We start from the raw sequence: 17860 nt of genomic DNA, 5'->3' as shown, positions 1-17860 counted from the left end.
TGAATATGAGCACATAGGACAAAATAGAGAAACAGCGTCTTCATCCTTACCAACACATTCTGCTCTGGAGATCTATGGAAGTTACAGAGAAAAGCAAAGTCAATTATTTTTCACCGGCAAAGGTCAGCAATGAAATGTAGTCGTAAGAGGACACAAGCCAGTGTCTTATTGTGCTGGTCCCAAGCCCGGATAAATACAGAGGGTTGTGCCAGGAAGGGCATCTGACGTAAAACTTTTGCCAAATCATACATGTCAATCAAATCTATGACTTCCATACCGGATCGGTCGAGGCCCGGTTAACAACAGCCGCCATAGGTGCTGTTCACCTACAGGGTGCCAGTGGAAATTGGACTACCGTTGTTCGAAGAAAGGAGAGGAGGAAATTGTGTTTGTGGAACGCCAACAGTATACAGTAGGACTGAAAGTAGGGATGTTGAATGTTGGAACTATGACAGGAAAAGGTAGAGAGTTGGTTGACATGATGCAGAGGAGGAAGGTAGACATACTGTGTGTCCAGGAGACCAGGTTAGAAGTTTAGGAGCATGGTTCAAGTTGTCCTATCACGGTGTAGATAGGAAGAGAAATGGAGTAGGAGTTATCTTGAAGGAGGAGTTTGCTAGGAATGTCCTGGAAGTAAAAGAGTGTCAAATAGAGTGATGAATCTGAAGCTAGAAATCAAAGGTGTTAAGTTCAATGTTGTTAGTGGGTATGCTCAACAGGTAGGATGTGAGCTGGAGGAGAAGGAGAAATTCTGGTTCGACTTTGATGAAGTGAGGCAGCGCATACCTAGAAGTCAGAGAGTTGTCATTGGTGCAGAGTTCAATGGACATGTTAATGTAGGAAACGGATGATGAGGAGGTGATGGGCAGGTTTGGTATCCAGGAGAGGAATGCTGACGGACAGATGGAGGTTGACATTGCAAAAATGATGGAAACGGCTATAGTGAATACTTTCTTCCAGAATAGGCAGGAACATACGATGACCTATAAGTGTGGAGGTAGGAGCACACAGGGAAAGTAGATAAGCAGACCCAGTGGTGGAATGAGGAGGTACAGGAGTGTATATAGAGAGAGGTTAGCTAAGAAGAAGTGGGACACTGAGAGGACTGAGGAGAGTAGACAGGAGTACAGGGAGATGCAGCGTATGGTGAAGGTATTGGTAGAAAAGTCCAAACAAGGGGCTTATGATGACTTGTACGCTAGGTCAGTAAGGAGGGAGAGACTGATCTATACAGGTTAGCAAAACAGAGAGAGATGAGAAGGATGTGCAGCAGGTTAGGGTGATTAAGGATAGGGATGGAAGTCTATTGACAGGGGCCAGTAGTGTGATGGGAAGATGGAGAGAGTACTTTGAAGAGTTGATGAACAAAAAAAATGAGAGTGAACAAAGACTAGAAGAGGTGGCTGTTGTGGACCAGGACATGGCAAAGATTATTCAAGATGGAGTGAGGAGGGCATTGAAGAGGATGAAGAGTGGAAAGGCACTCAGTCCTGATGATATACCTGTAGAGGTTTGGAAGTGTGTAGGAGAGGTGGCAGTAGAGTTTCTGACTGGGCTGTTCAACAGGATCTTAGATAGTGAGAAGATGCCTGAGGAATGGAGAAGTGTTCTGGTGCCCATTTTTAAAAGCAAGGGAGATATGCAGAGTTGTGGCAGCTACAGAGGAATAAAGCTGATGAGCCATAAAATGAAGTTATGGGAAAAGAGTAGTTGAAGCTAGACTAAGGGCAGAAGTGAGAATTTGTGTGCAGCAGTACGGTTTCATGCCAAAAAAGATCACTAAAGATGCAGTATTTGCTTTGAGGATGTTGATAGAGAAGTACAGAGAAGGCCAGAGGGAGCTGCATTGTGTTTTTGTAGATCTGGAGAAAGCTTATGACAGGGTTCACAGAGAGGAACTGTGGTATTGTATGAGGAAGTCTGGAGTGGCAGGGAAGTATGTTAGAGCGGTGCAGGACATGTATGAGAACTGTAATACAGTGGTGAGGTGTGCTGTAGGTGTGACAGAGGAGTTCAAGGTGGAAGTGGGACTGCATCAGGGATCAGCTCTGAGCCCCTTCTTGTTCGCTATGGTGATGGACAGGCTGACAGACAAGGTTAGACAGGAATCTCCATAGACTATTATCTTTGCAGATGACATTGTGATCTGTGGTGAGAGCAGGGAAGGTGGAGGAGAAACTAGAAAGGTGGAGGTTTGTCCTGGAAAGAAGAGGAATGAATGTTAAGTACTTAGGGTCAACAGTCCAGAGCAATGGAGAGTGTGGAAAAGAGGTGAATAAGTATGTACAGGCAGGATGGAACAGGTGGAGAAAAGTGCCAGGTGTGATGTGTGATAGAAGAATTTCAGCTAAAATGAAAGGAAAGGTGTACAAACTGTGGTGAGACCAGCGATGTTATTTGGTCTAGAGACAGTGTCACTGAGGAAAAGACAGGAGACAGCTTGAGGTAGCAGAGATGAAGATGCTGAGGTTCTCTCTGGGAGTGACCAGGAAGGATAGGATCAGGAATGAGTACATCAGAGGGACAGCACATGTTAGAGGTTTTGGAGATAAAGTCAGAGAGGCCAGACTGAGATGGTTTGGACATGTCCAGAGGATAGTGAATATATTGGTAGAAGGATGCTGAGTTTTGAACTGCCAGCCAAGAGGCCTAGAGGAAGATCAAAGAGGAGGTTTATGGATGTGGTGAAAGAGGACATGACAGTAGTTGGTGTGAGAGAAAAGGATGCAGAAGACAGGGTTAGATGGAGGACACTGATTCGCTGTGGGGACCCCTGAAGGGAAAAGCTGAAAGGAGAAGAAGAAGAAGAGGTCAGGAATGAGTTTTAGACAGCTTTAGAGCATCATGAGGAAACCCATCCACCTGTTCAGTGTCACAAGACATCTCCAAATTTGGAAAGAATTGGCCATATAAATTATTAACATTTTCTTCTACAGCAGCACAACATGTGGGTACAGGTAAATTTATTGATATGACACTGTGTTATTTATCTGTTCATTAAATTGGCTGTCGAATGTAGAATTGAACTGAAGCAAATCATGTCTAAAAATATTAACTTGTAAACTACCATCATGTACAAGATTTTAGGTTTAAATGATAGAAAAAAGATCTGAAATCATCGACGTTAGAAGGATGTCATTATGTAATATTTGTACAATTTTAAAGACACTATTATTTAAATTAGCAAAATTCTAAAACTGGGTTAACAATCCCAGGCAGACAGACAGACAGACAGACAGACAAGCAAATAAAATAATGGATATGAACTCAAATTAAATACATTTCAGTTTTACACACAAAATCTCATTATTAAAGAATAAAATCCCATGTAACTGACAATGAGATCATGTTTGAACATCAGGTGGTTCAAACAAGGAAGTAAAGCTTAGCAAAACTCCATAGTTAGGTATTATCAGGTGATGATGACTCTATTTGTGTTTGTTTGTATTGTATTCAGGTAATGCAAACGTTGCGAAGTATAAATTTTGAAAATCCACTTCTTCCTCCTTATAGGATTACATCTCAATGTCTTATCTGTGATGATCCTCACTGCAGCATTAATATCACACATCCTTATCCACACACGTCCAACTCTGTGTTTCCAGACTGATTCTCATCTGCATCCTGTTTCTGATTCCACATTACTTATTAGCCAAATGTCTAACAGGCCAGAATCCCCCACCGTCGTGTTGTCTTTCGGTATGTTGATGGCAAAGCTAAACATTAAACCCATGGCAGCATTACTCAAACCTACATCATTCTCCCCCCGAACAAATCACAGATAGGTCCAATCATTAACACAGAACAATGATGGGATAGATTTCATACCAGTCTCACAAGATCAAATCAGGTTATAGAGTCATCTAAAATTAATTACTTGTGAGAATTAGCATAATATTTTTAAGATATGACGGTACAATTGATATTAGAAATATTACTCTATTTCAAGTACATTTGGTTCTGCAGCACCACAAAAATATTTTAGCTTAATGAAAACATTAGAACTCCAACCAACCACTCATGTCAATGGATAATCAGTTGATCATTTTGTCAGGTAACTTAATAATTAATAAATATGGTTAATATATCGTGATAATTTTCCATTACAAATTTCTGGCTAGCTAATTATTTAAAAAATCCTAAAATGTAGTAAGAGAGAAGCAAATTATCACAATGGAGGTTGAAAGTTTGCAACAAATCATGTTTAATTATTATATAATGCTATAAATCTTGTACAAGATCATTTGTTATATTGTCCCAGGTGACAGTCATGCCAAATACTGTAATACTATGTGGATTTTCAGTTTTACATCTAGTAAAAAAGAATAAGAAATGATCAAACAGAGAGAAAAAAGGTCCATTTCACATCAAATGTTGGTGCTTTCACCCACCTGTCCCTAGAGACCCATGTCCTCTGTAACTCTTCCTTCTCTTTTCACAGCAGTGACCTTTCCCTTCGTTCCAGTCCTCTGGGACTCTATTCTTATTTCTCAAGCACAACTTTGCCATGCAGTAGTGCATGAGGAGTTCAAGGGTTCAGTGCTGATTGAGGGTCAAGCATAGGGTTGTTTGGGAAGATCATTATTACAACACACAGTGTGTTGAGGCACTTCATCAGTACAAGCATAGCCTGAAAATATTTGTTGTTTTCATCTGTGAGTCAATAATGAAAATTTCTTTTCAAGCAATAGAAAAAGAGATCATCTTGTATTAAGAAGTACACATTTGCATAAGTACCATATTATCACTGCACATTATGACATTAACAGTGTTTCTATCTTGACGAAAATAAACTATCAGGTCAGAAAAAAATATTCAGCCAGACATTTTTGAGATTTGGAATCATCCTCCTTTTTCAGAAAAGATAAAAGTCTGAAGTATGGACTTTAAGATGATGAGAAAAGACAGCCCAACATATTTTCTGGTAATGGAGTTTTCACAGTGATGAGTCTGGGGAAAAAAAGGGGTGTAGACAATATTTGGCAAGACGTTTTTGAGTCAGTCAGATATTGCAGCCACCTCCTTTTTCAAAACAGATCATACTTTCAAAAATTAAAATGCACATGATGAGAGGAAACATCTCAAAATAAGATGTTAAATTAGCATTGCTAAGTCTCAAGCTCCGTACAGAGAGGACACACTTTAATGATCACCTTGGGAAAATTATCGTTTCACTCTTTTTACTATTTATATATATTGAACATGCATAGCTGCAAAGCAGAGGAGGCAAAGTAGAGTTTAACAGAGTGTTAGAGGCATGACCTGTAACTTTTAGTACACAGTTTCCCAAAAGGTTAGATGACTGTTTATGCGATGAAAAATCTACGTGGTCTCTGTCACTTTTTGAGTTTTTTTATCATCACGCTTAAGCATAAAAAAACAAATCCCTGGAAGATGCAACTTAACTGGAACTTCGGATTAGCATAAGACAAAAAAAACCAAATACAGATATAGAAACATTAAATTTTTTGAAATGAAGCATATAAGGAGTCACCCATACAGAATACCAAGGTCTACAGCTAGCCAGCAAACATCAGTATGAGAGACTGTTTGCAAAATTTATTCCACTAAACTACAGACAATCTATAACAGGATGCAACTAAAATGATAAAAATGCAGTGGCTAAAGGCCCAGATATTTCTGGGATTAATCAAGAGGTCATAAACAAGATTTCAAATTAAAGGGAGGATGAAGACTTCTCTCTGTTGGCCGGATGTATAAGTCACTGCTTAATAATATGCTTGGCATGCAAAGCTAATAAGGACTAACAGCAGACATTTTTTATCTTGAATTGTAACTTCTCACAGCAGGAACGCACAGGAGTAACGAGTGACATTGATGATGACTGAATCTTAAGGGATTTAGTTTACATCTGAATTGTTGCAGACAACTAAATAGATAAATCTCCATGGTTACAGCGCAAACTCAATCGGACGATGAATGTTATGTGATCAAAAGCTCCATTATGTCAACCAAAAGGATCTTGTGATGAGTTTGCATTTTAAAGTTTCAACTTTCTATAGTATTTGGTTGGTGTATATGTAAGGACACTTAAATTAGTTGTAAGCAAAGCTCCATAAAAACCAGTATGAAAACACATCCCGACCACGTTTGACCTTAACAACAGCCGGCTCCAGAAGACTACACATCTGTGTCTGAGAAGAATCTCAAACTGTTCATGTTCCACAAGAATATGGTAAATGTCACATACCAGAGTGTGACAGCTGGACCCTAACATGACAACCTCACGTTTTTATACAAATATTCATGTCAAACTAATCTGCCAGGCTGTGACTTCTCTGAGCTGTGATTCTCAAATGCTTTATTTCCCTTGGCGCTTTTCTTAAGTATCACTTATTTTGTCCTAACTGAGTAAACAAAACAAAGACTCAAGCCATTATGGCTTGGCACTGACTCAGGGCAGAAATAGCCCATGCTAAAAGTGTCATTTGGGAAATACCGCACTACAAACACTGAAGTTTAGATAATCAATGTAATTTTTAACTATCTGCTGGGACTCAACTCCACCCAGCTGTACATCCTCCCTTCCTGTCTAAACACTCGACTCTCATCTCCATCTGATCCTCTGGAAGGATCTTACAGGATCTTTTGATTATTCTGCAGTTCATTAAGCTGAGTCTTCATACCTTATGTGTGTTAAAATAATGATCAATCAGGCTGCTTTTGTATTTTTTCCTTCCTTCCGCCCCTGCTGCTTCCCACCCTGCTTTTCAACTCGCTCTATCCTTTCACACCTGCCCTACATCAGTATTGTTAATCCTCTTCTCAGTGGTTTGTCTGTCTTTTCACTTTATTCCTCTCAATTTTGTAATTCCAGCGATTTTTCCTTCCAATCTATTGGTTCATTTTGTTCTCTTTTTTTTTTTACAGATTTGTTGACTTTGTTGGTTTCTCTGTTCTTTTCTCTTGTTACTTTCACAAGGATGTCCTCTTAGCATTTAGGTGATTTTGGGTGCAAGAGTGTTGGTAGCTACACATTCAAAGTCTGAAGGTAGACATTTCTGATTTTCAGCTGAGCTGATCACACACATCCCATAAAACAATGACACATCATTAGACTCCCCATTTGTCCAATTTATCCAAGCTGCTGTACATCCATCCAAGCTTTCTTTAAAGCTTCACTAATTAATTAACCACCACTGCTACTAGTGTCTGGAGTTCAGACGCCCTTTGATCTCAATTTCCCTCTGGAGACTAAGTGCCAAAGATTTTCTGACACTCTATCACATATCATCCACTGCAATTAAGTCAGTACTTCATTTACTTGTCTCTCCTAAAACTGGGGCTCAGCCAATGACGCTTTGTGTCTGTGCCCTTTGATTGGCCAGTAGGAGGAGGAGGAGGAAACGGCTCTACTGACCACTAGACAAACATTACATCAACCTTAAAGGCAGCCTGCCCGCCACCCTGATCTCCTTTCATTCCCAAGAGTGTCTTTGCGGCTTGCCTCCTGATAACGCCCAACAGTTCCTTCCTCTATAATAACACTCAGACCTAAAAGCAATCAAGAAGTCACCTGAAAGTTTGAGATATCCACAATTAACTCTGCTCCTCATAACTCATAGCAAAAAAAGAAAGAGAAGGAAAGAATGCTGCATTTCTGCTTCTCCAAGAACACTGGTTGAAGTTGATGATATGATGGCCCCTATGTGTTGCCCCTGTGTGTGTGTGTGTGTGTGTGTGTGTGTGTGTGTGTGTGTGTGTGTGTGTGTGTGTGTGTGTGTGTGTGTGTGTGTGTGTGTGTGTGTGTGTGCGTGTGCGTGTGTGTGAGTGCGTGTGTGCGTGTGTCTAGCAACAATACTCAAGGTAGCTGTTGCACAAAAGAAAACTACTGTAGTTTGTTCGTTTGTTCGCTTTAAGGTCTCTGGATTTGTCTGTCATTTGACAAATTGTTGACCTCTTGAAGAAAACGTCACACGCAGTGTGCCGCTACAGTTGTGAAAGTTGGTTTCCTATTCCGGCCTTTAATGAATTGGCAGCTTGTTCTCTATTTAAAGTTCAGTGCCTCAGTAGCTCAAGAGCAAACTACTCATTGTTTCTGTGCTAACATAACATTCTGGCACTTCCTGTGCCCACCCAGGAGTCCTGATAACAGATCTGAGCAACATAAAGGACTTTTAATTTAAACGCTAATTTGTACTTCATACATTCACCTCATTAAAACAAGAAAAAAAAACCCGGCTCATAAATATTATCCACATTTCTCTCTTGAAACGTTCGAGGTTGATTTAAAGCCGTCTCGATCCACGTAGATAGTTAGCGCTCCTCCCTTTGTCCTGTGCCATTAGACATTATTTCACACAAGCCAAACACACATTTCATTGGAAAGAACACTTAATCAAGAATGTATAAAATTAAATCTCTCAAAAATATTTTCTCAAAAAATTTAAACTTTTTGTCAGAATTGTCTTCATGGGTTTTTGCATGATTGAACCACTTGTTTTTTTATTTAATTTTTTGTTTTGTTTTGTTTTTTTAGCCTGTTAAATTTTTGTTGTCAAACTCCACGATAAATTAGACAGGAAACAATAAATCAATGATACTCCTTTGTTACTTCTACCCCTTGGTCTGTCAGGCAAAAGGCATTCATCCAGGATAATATATCCTTGGCTATTTCCACCATTTCTATCTATAACACATAAACACACTGACAGATTTTAATGAGATCTGCTTTAATGTTGGGACGTGTGGCATGGAGCTACCAAAACATTACTGTAAAAAAGTCAGGAAAAAGGAGTACAGTCAGGATTTTATGTCCAATCCTTTAACTATTATACAGTATATATTATTAAATTTTATTATATATTATTAAAAATTATGTGACCAGGATATTTGTAACAGTTTAGTCAATTATGTTAAAACTCATCAGTGTATGTCTTCATAGAGAAATGATCTAAATCCAAGAGTTGCATAGCAATAGGAATACTACATGTGGGGAGCAGGGTTCTTTTGCAGGGATTTTTTTATTTTTAACTTTATCTACTGATGATTGCTTTAGTTGCTCCTAAAGTCATCTTGTAGAAAACATGAATCTGTAAAAATATCTTCCGTCTCCAAAAAAAACCCAAACATTCCCATGCAGTGGTTCATGGCTTCAGTGATGAGTTTTTGACTCCATATCAGCCTCCCACACTCACACCGCTGTTATCGCCGGCCACATCACAGGCTATGGAAATAAGTGATGTAATATTTACTGTTCTAAGCACTGTGGCAGGTTCTAAACCGCTGGCTGGAGATATCCATCTGGGTACTTCCTCTTGATGATGCTGGTCATGCAGCAGTTGAACAAGGAGCATAAATGCATTTATACTTACTCCCACAGAGTCTGGGCACAGAAGGCTAGGCCATTAAAATGATCATAGAAGTGTGATGAATGGTGTGATGTTTGAATGTGTTAAAGTGGAACCTGGGATGTATGGTCACCGCAAGGAAGGAAGAGCAGATAAAATATAGCATAACCTTTATTTAGCAATGACTGGCTTCTTTGTGCTTAAGAATAGTTGCTGCCCTTAAAATTACGTAAAAATCAAGGGTTAAAAATGTCCAAATCTGTTTCCAAATCAAGACTCTGAAGATCAATGTTTGCTTTAATGGCTCCTATGATCAGTGGCTTTATCAGAAGTTTGATTCTGATGAGAAGAAGAAAATTATGAAATACTATGGCAATAGGTCCAAATAGTTGTTCAGACATTCCAATAAAAAAATGAAAATACCAGCCTCCTGGTGGCACCAAAGGAAAAACAGGTCTCCCTGTGTTATCAGAATTCCTGTGCTGGGTCCAATGAAAGCCAGTCCTGTCACAAATATTATATAATAAATTAACAACAACTATTTTTGCTTAATCTCTACAATCATCTCTATTCATCTGTATAAAAACGAAAGGTCACATTCATATCAGTATTTCCACAACATCTTCCACTGTCCTACATTTGACTGGTGCTCATTAATGACATTATCCAGCTACACTTCTTCTGGACTGGAGAATTAAATTAACTTTGAGTGCCACTGACGGTTAATCACTCAAAGCATTTAACTTTTCGATGATCATCCGTTGAAGAGAACATCATTTATAAATGGCAAAACCATAATCATCACACAACCATGTTGAATTTAAGTTTTTAGCTGAATGAAAAAGGCAAGCTGTCTATCTCAAAAAAAGCAGATTTGGTGAAAACCAAATGAAAAATTAAAAAAAAAACATCTACAGATCCACTTAAAATGAACAGATGCCGCAGGTTCAGGCAGAGCACTGGCTGTTCCTAAAGCAACATGTAAGCATGACAGGACCAAGAAATGGCCTCAGCATACAGTGTGTCACTAAATTGGAAGGCAAATTTGTATGTTTATATCATCACGACAACCAACTAACATTACCTCATGAGTAAATGCACAGGTGTACATTGAAATTTTGGACATTGTTTGACTCCATCAATAGTAAAAACTTTCATTCAGGAAAAGCGTATTAAGTCAATGACATGGCCAGCAGCGGTCCAGATCTCAATCTGATTTCCATCCTGAAAATCAAAATGATTTTAAAGGAAGTTGCAATCAACTTGATGTATTACAATAATTATTTTTCATGTACCGGTAAGAATCCAGGGCAACATGCCAGCCCAAGGAAAACAGTGCTGTTGTTTTTTTGATGAGTCTGTAAACTGATATGAAAAAATCTATTTTTATTTTAAGTAATTCAAATTCATGATACTGTTGATTTTACTTTTATTTATTTTCATACCTGTTCCATTTTATATTATGCTCAGACATTGAAACAGTACCCGCTCTTATACTGATGGTAGTATCAGTGTGATGCTGGGCTTGTGTACTTTTCCACTGCTTGTTACCGCAATGAATATTAAGTTCTGTTACCTAAGCAAGTAAGGTGGCGGCAAGGCAAAGTCAGCATTGTGGCAATATTTCAATGGAAGTGAAGATGTGAAAAGTGGAGTAAGATCCAAAACTATGCTCTACTTTACTGTCCAGAGGATTTGTAAACTATAATTTGATTAAAAGAAAAACGTGACTAGGAGTAAAATAAATTAACCAAATGTTAATAGTCTTGTCTGCTATGTTAACATTTATTTTCGTAAGTGTCTTCTGAGTCGGCATGAACTCAAATGTTAGTTGTTCTTGTACTTGGCCGGGCAAAAAGTGGAATCAGTGCATCCCTAATGGCATCATGACTGTTTCTTTGGCTTTCACTTTGCCTTTACCAGAGAACTAATGAACTGTGGTAACATGATAGCTATCTGCTGACAATAAGGCCTTTCAAGATGAGCTTGAAGCCCGAGTCACATTTACATGGACTGGGGAACTGTGACTCTTTGTATTTTCATTGTGTACAAGTTAAGCTTCTCGTCATAGCCCAGGTCAGAAGCAACATGTTTTGGATTGTTAATACAAAACTGGATTGTCTTGATAAACGCTGGTTGGGAGTGGGTGGAGGAGGAGCAGGAGGACTTGACTCGCAACTTTTGCACCATGGATTAACAATCAGATGCAAAAGGCAAGAGGGATTCTGGTGTCTGATCTGGAGAGTCAGTGACAGAAGAAATACATTTTACAGAGGAATACTTGTTTTCAGATGCACAACATACGTCATCACCCTCATTTTATACAAGTATGACGAATTACAAAGGCCACTATCAAGAAAGAAGTCATAGACAGGACCAGTTTGGCAAGTGAAACATTACATTTCCTTGTTCCAAGATGTCTCCCACCCTTACCAACTTCACCATTAACTCACTTTTACATGCTGTGAGGAGGCCAAAGACAAAGAGAGAGAAACACAACAGGAAAAATCTCCATAAAAAGATCATTGGACCATGTCGTACTTTTCATGGGTCATTAGCAGATGAGCAGCAAGCTCTCCCTTCATTCACATGCACTCTCTTGAGAGTGTATTTGACCAAACAATTTCATTTTGGGTTATGTTTTGATTTTCTTTCTGACAGAAAAGTAATTAAAAGCTGGATCAATTACAAAAAGGTTGCACATTATATCAAGTACTTAAAACAGAAGTTGTTGTTTTTTTCTGGCTGAAAATGTCAATTATAGAAATAACAGAATCATGAAAGGATGGACAGTTGGGAACTGAATTATGTGTAATTCACACCAAATATTCCAAAAAAGTTATAACACACATACACAGAATATGGAATTTTACCATCCCCGATAGGAACATTAGATTCATCAAGGAATAAACAATGATATGGAATATTTAACATTGCAAATGATGAACTAATTAAATATATTACTATGATTATACTGAATTAAATAGAAATATTTCTGCAGTTCATCATGTGCAAAATAATTTTATCAATAAAGCAACACTTACCATATCATGAACGAATTTAGTCATGTGGACAACGGCAGTTTGGTTCATGGCCTTCTGACCTTAGTACATGTTGTACTGTCAGTACTGTTCTGCAATAACATTTATCAAGTAACCTGATAAAAGTGTCTTTTCTTTTGACCATTTAATTAACTAATATATGCATCTATGTTTTTCAGGAGTTATAAATGTCCTGTGATGATAAGGAAATAAAATGTTGCTGTTAGCCTCCCACACCATCATGAGCTTTAACTGCTGGCCTCTGAGGAAGACGACGAACAAGAGCTGTGGTGTAAAACAAGCTTATTCATCAATGACAGTTCAATAAATATAAGGTATGACTAATTTTAACCAAGACACAGGAATACATCAAACAGAGCATAGTACAAAAAACATTGACCTTGCAGGGTAATTTACATTCAGAATACGTTGTTACAGTAAGATTAGTGGAAATAGTACATGTACAGTATGCAAAACATTTCCTTTACAGGAAGTATAATATTTCCCCTGTTTCAGCTGTAACTTCCTTTATACTTTATACCAGGCTTTTGGTTCAAAAAATTTTTTTGTTTAATCAAACCTTTATGAACTTATTCTGATATTTTTTTTGTGTGTAAATAATGTCTCGTCGTGGTATTAGCCTGTGATCACTGATTTTATCAGATATACAAGGCTTCAAAAGGAGTAGTTTATGTCTCCAAACAAGACAAACCTGCCTCTGATGAGTTCCTCAACAACAAACTTTTCAACTTTTTAATATTTGAATTAATTGTGGTCATCACTGCTCCAAAATGTACAACCTTACTCAAGTAGACGATACTCAGTTTTCTTTTTATTGGCTAAAGAACATTTGAGTGTTTATATGTAGAAATGTAGTTCTGGTCAAAGTAAATGTGTTGAAGGAGTTTAAAATGCTTTTCTCTGGTATTAAAGAGTTACACATTTTAAATTCTAAATTCTTGAATATCGACCCAGTCCACCTCCCTGAACACTTTTGGGTTACTGTCACACTTCTTCTGTAGGGAGATGAGAGTTGCGACTGGAAGATGTTTCTGTTTTTTTTTAATTTGCGCAGTTAATGAAAGTGTTTTGGCCAGTATGGAGGAAAGTTTGCAATCATTTACTATTCAACTTCTTCTTTTCCTTTCCGCTTTTCCCTTCAGGGGTCGCCACAGCGAATCAGTTGCCTCCATCTAACCCTGTCTTCTACATCCTCTTCCCTCACACCATGTCCTCTTTCACTGTCATCCACTATCACAATCATTAACTATCTACTATTACATGATAATCATAAACAAAGACCGATGCAACATTGCCATTAATTACAGTCTTTGGAATTTGCCAGAGGCGATGTCACACCTCTCCTTATCCTAAATGTCCCTAAACTAATAAACTGGTTGGAGTTGTGTCCACAGGAATGACAGGGACACTGAGCTGCTCCTCATTCCATTCCTGACCCCTCTGTGTTGCCTCACACGTCCTCAAATGCCATTCTCAACCTCTCTCACCCCTTCTCTCCCCCCCCCCACCCCACCCCACCCCAGAAGGACCAGTGGGACAAGGACAGGTGGATCTGGTTGGATGTTCTGTTCTACAGGATTTGTTCAGGTCCCATCAACGGACACTAAACTGTGCCCTCCTGCATAAACAATGAACCAATAAAAAGATCCCAAATATAAAGACACCTGGCTTCCATTGTTACTCAACATTTGAGAGGTTTTTAAAATAAAAGTACATTTTCGTCCCCGTCTGTCCATCATCGTTAGACATAATGTGTTCTCTCCTGAAAAGTCCTCCTTTGTGTGAGCTCTCTCTCTCTGACGCATTCAACAGGCGGACTTGCTGACAGACGTTCGAATCCAATTAATTCTCAAAGGACGACCATTCATTTTATCACAAGCCACTGCGAACCTCTTTTCACCGAAGTTTCTATGACACCTTGGATGAGCCTGGATTTCTTTTCTTTCTTTTTTTTTCAGGTGTCTTTCAACAAGTTTGTTGCACCAACTGTCTGCTCCAAACAGGTGCAGCCGTGTGATTGAAAACTGACCTTCATCATTCACACCCGGGTAGATTCACGATTCACACCAGCAGCAGAGTTCTTGTTCAAATGTGCGCAGATCGCGGATGACAGAAGCGTTTCTTACCCTGATCGGTGCGATGAAGACCAGAAGAAAGACTCCGAGGCGCAGCAGCGGCTTCATCATGCGCGTCAAGACTCAAGTGACTCCTCTACCTGGTGAACATTTTCACGTCCACGTTTGTTTGTGGATTGAAGAGACAACATCTAGACTTTATTTCTCAACACCCCCCCCCCCCAAAAAAAACGAGCTACCGCTCTATGAGGAAAGTTAAAACTCAGAGGAGGGAAAGTTTCCCTCACTGTTAACGGGGCGGAGCGGCACCCGGGAAGTTTTCACTGACTGCCACTCCTCTCATCACTTCACTCTCCGCTTCAGGATCACCTCCTCTGTGTAGAGACGCTTGGCTTCACTGGGGGGGGGGTCAAGTGAAGCCAAACCAAACTTCAGCTTGAAAGAAAAACCCTTGATGTTCAAAACGCTATTGATTAGACGAGCTGCATCCAAGGATGATTTGGCATTTCTATTAAAATAATCATTTTTGTGGTTGATTGGTATTAAACTTTTGTCTGTCAAGCCTGATCAATAAATTGAGGTTAATAAAGAACAGATACACTCGGGGATTGTATTATTCTACCACTGTTAACAATGATTTGCTGTATTATTGCCTCTGTAAGTTGATGTTTTCAGAGTGATTTTAATGTATTTTGACATGTTCATGGCAGCTTAAGCAAAAGTCTACCACTTACTTTAACCCTAACCCACTCGCTATGCTGGGATCCATGTGTTGATCAGTAGGTAATGATTTTCCAACATTTTCCCTCGCGGTGGACCTGGATCTGTTACTCATACACTGTAGATGTAACCTCTTACCTTCACCGATGGAAAATGTGAAATGACTGAATCTACATCATGTCTTCTACATATTTAAAGTAGTGTCTAACCCTCTCCATTACTGCACTGTGACTGAAAACATATTTAACCCCCTCCAAACATGTATTTTGTTCTCTTAGATCTAGATCGTAATTAAAAAACCTAACCTCATCACATGCATTAACGCTGCATTGTTCCATAGTATTCCATAATGCATCTCTAACAAGGCAAGAAGCAAATGTTGCAGAAAATGGACTGCCTCTTGTGTAGACCTGACTTTAGTGAATGTTAATGTCAGATACTTGCATACCATGTTTTCTTGTCTTTCTTTCTAATCTTCAGGTGATACAACACTTCTTTTACTACATCAAAAAAGCCTCGTGGGAAAATGAATTAAGATTTAATTTTTACACATTTTGACAAATAGCTCATGTGCATGGGGCCGGATCCAGGTGTGTCCCATCCCACTGATTCCGCTTCTAATTTTGCATCCAGGTCAGGTCTGCATCTCTGGAGAGACAAAACAAGATCACTGCAGCGTGACATTAGCAGAGAAGCGATCACTTCATTAGAAAATGTCGTTTTTATGTTGTTATATGTGAACCTTTTGCTTTGCTGTAAGAAGAGGAGTGCTGTTTCAAATTAGCTCTTCACAATAAAAAATAATGGAGACACCAACTGCCTTCTAAACTAGCAGGTCTCTTTTCATTTTATTTCAACATATTTTGAACTTATATGAACATAGATTTGAACGTCATACTCATCGGTCCATATGTCTATAAGATGCCTTTAAAAAGAAGTACTGTATTGGAATAAAAGGAAATATTGTCTTGGGGTGGATCTGAAGCCAAGGAAGACTTTAGTCAATTCTGAGGCATGTCTAAGTACAACTGCCAATTTTGTACTGTGATCGGCTGCTTATTCACTTTTATTCAACATTTTGAGAGGCAGTTACAAAAATAAAAGACACTAAAATATCTGGATGCGCACATCTAATGATACACCATCATGATACTTCTAAAACAGATCTGTGAGGTTAAAATATGTCACTGGGGGAGGACAGTGGGTCATGGTGAGGTAACAGCAGTTATTTGGCATTAGAGAGCTCCAAGTGAAATGACTAAAATGGCATCATGGTGACATCACCATAATTGTGCTATTGCCTCCTCTGAGTCTATAAAGCTTATTACATTTTTGATTAAGTTGCCCAACCCCGTCTGCAACTTTTGTTTTTTGCGCGTAGACGCACACACTCACACCTATGGACAATTTGGGACCAACCAATTAGCCTGAAGTGCATAGTTTAATTTAGTCTATGGTAAAACAATGATGTTCAACAATAGGAGAGAGGCACGGAGAGATACTGAAAACAATGATTCAGATAAAATAGTTACTATTTTGTAAGAAGTCACAACAGTTTGTCAGAGTTGTTGGAACTTGTTTATGTAAAGACTAAAACAACAAATACCTCAGAGTGATGTAGGGATGATTTGAAACACCATCAGCTCTCTTTCTACATCTCATTTCTGTTCAAGGCAGAGTCAGAAATAAAAAGGACTCAGTGGAGCGTACTAAATATGGACTTGTCATGTTCATTTTTATCAGCTTCGTCACAGAACGCTCCACAGGAAACAGTAAATAACTGTTGTGTGGTGTGGCGCAAGTCTATCTGCAGAAAACAGCCGTACTGCAGCATGAAACAAAATAATCAAACTGAATGAATGCATGAAAATATATAAACTACAGTTAAATTCTTCAGCAAAAGAAAGCTAAAGAACTACTTTTTTTACCTACTTCTAGACAAAAATATGATTTTAATACATGCAGATATATAATTACAAATCAGAAATTAAATGAAAACACTTTACCTTTGTTTTTCACAAAGAAAGGTAATTGTGCCCACAGCTGTGTATTGTGTCAACCCACTGTATCACAAACATTATAAAAGTTGACAGGGAAACTTTTTATTTCACTACATATATTTTTAGAATTTTTGCTCCATAAAGTCCAATTTTGGGCTCATCCCCAATGCACCCAAATTATCTGAGAGTCACATACCTGTATCTGTATACTTTCAGAAAGTATAACATAACAAGGAAGTAAAACATGACTGTTTCCTGAGTATTTGGTACTTTTGGGTCTTGTGTTTCGTGTTCATCCATCTGTACATCCTCAATCTGTGGTTCTACCATTTAACTGGCAGCCTCGGTTTAAATGAATGACTAGTTATCATGTTACTGCTAAATTTCTACAAGCATGCTCCAAAGGAGGGACATCTAAAAGTAATTGAATTTAACTGTGTTGTTATATTAGCCTTGAAATTTATTTTGGGTGGCAGGTTCTGTGTTTGATTCCTTTCTGTGCAGAATTTACATGTTCTCCCCGTGTCTGTGTGGGTTCTCTGGCACAAAAACATGTGGCTCAGGTGAATTGATTGCTCCAAATTGTCTGTAGGTGTGTGTGTGTGTGTGTGTGTGTGTGTGTGTGTGTGTGTGTGTGTGTGTGTGTGTGTGTGTGTGTGTGTGTGTGTGTGTGTGTGTGTGTGTGTGCGTGT

The 17860-nt window shown here is 38.8% G+C and overlaps 1 protein-coding gene across 1 annotated transcript in view; it reads right to left on the bottom strand.

Moving 5' to 3' along the window:
* LOC137594085 (receptor-type tyrosine-protein phosphatase eta-like) overlaps positions 1-15013 on the bottom strand; it is a 38860-nt gene extending 23847 nt beyond the window's left edge. The window contains exons 1-2 of the mRNA XM_068313329.1: positions 14500-15013; positions 51-72 (exon numbers count right to left, since the gene is read on the bottom strand). Coding sequence (XP_068169430.1) covers positions 51-72; positions 14500-14559 — 82 coding nt within the window. The 5' untranslated portion in view covers positions 14560-15013. The remainder of the gene's footprint in view (positions 1-50; positions 73-14499) is intronic.
* Between the last annotated feature and the right edge of the window lie 2847 nt (positions 15014-17860).

This window comes from Antennarius striatus, chromosome 4, assembly GCF_040054535.1.
Source record: "Antennarius striatus isolate MH-2024 chromosome 4, ASM4005453v1, whole genome shotgun sequence".
In the NCBI taxonomy this organism is placed as follows: Eukaryota; Metazoa; Chordata; class Actinopteri; order Lophiiformes; family Antennariidae; genus Antennarius; species Antennarius striatus.
The sequence above is the reverse complement of the archived record's forward strand: the minus strand, read 5'-3'. Positions and strand labels throughout refer to the sequence as shown.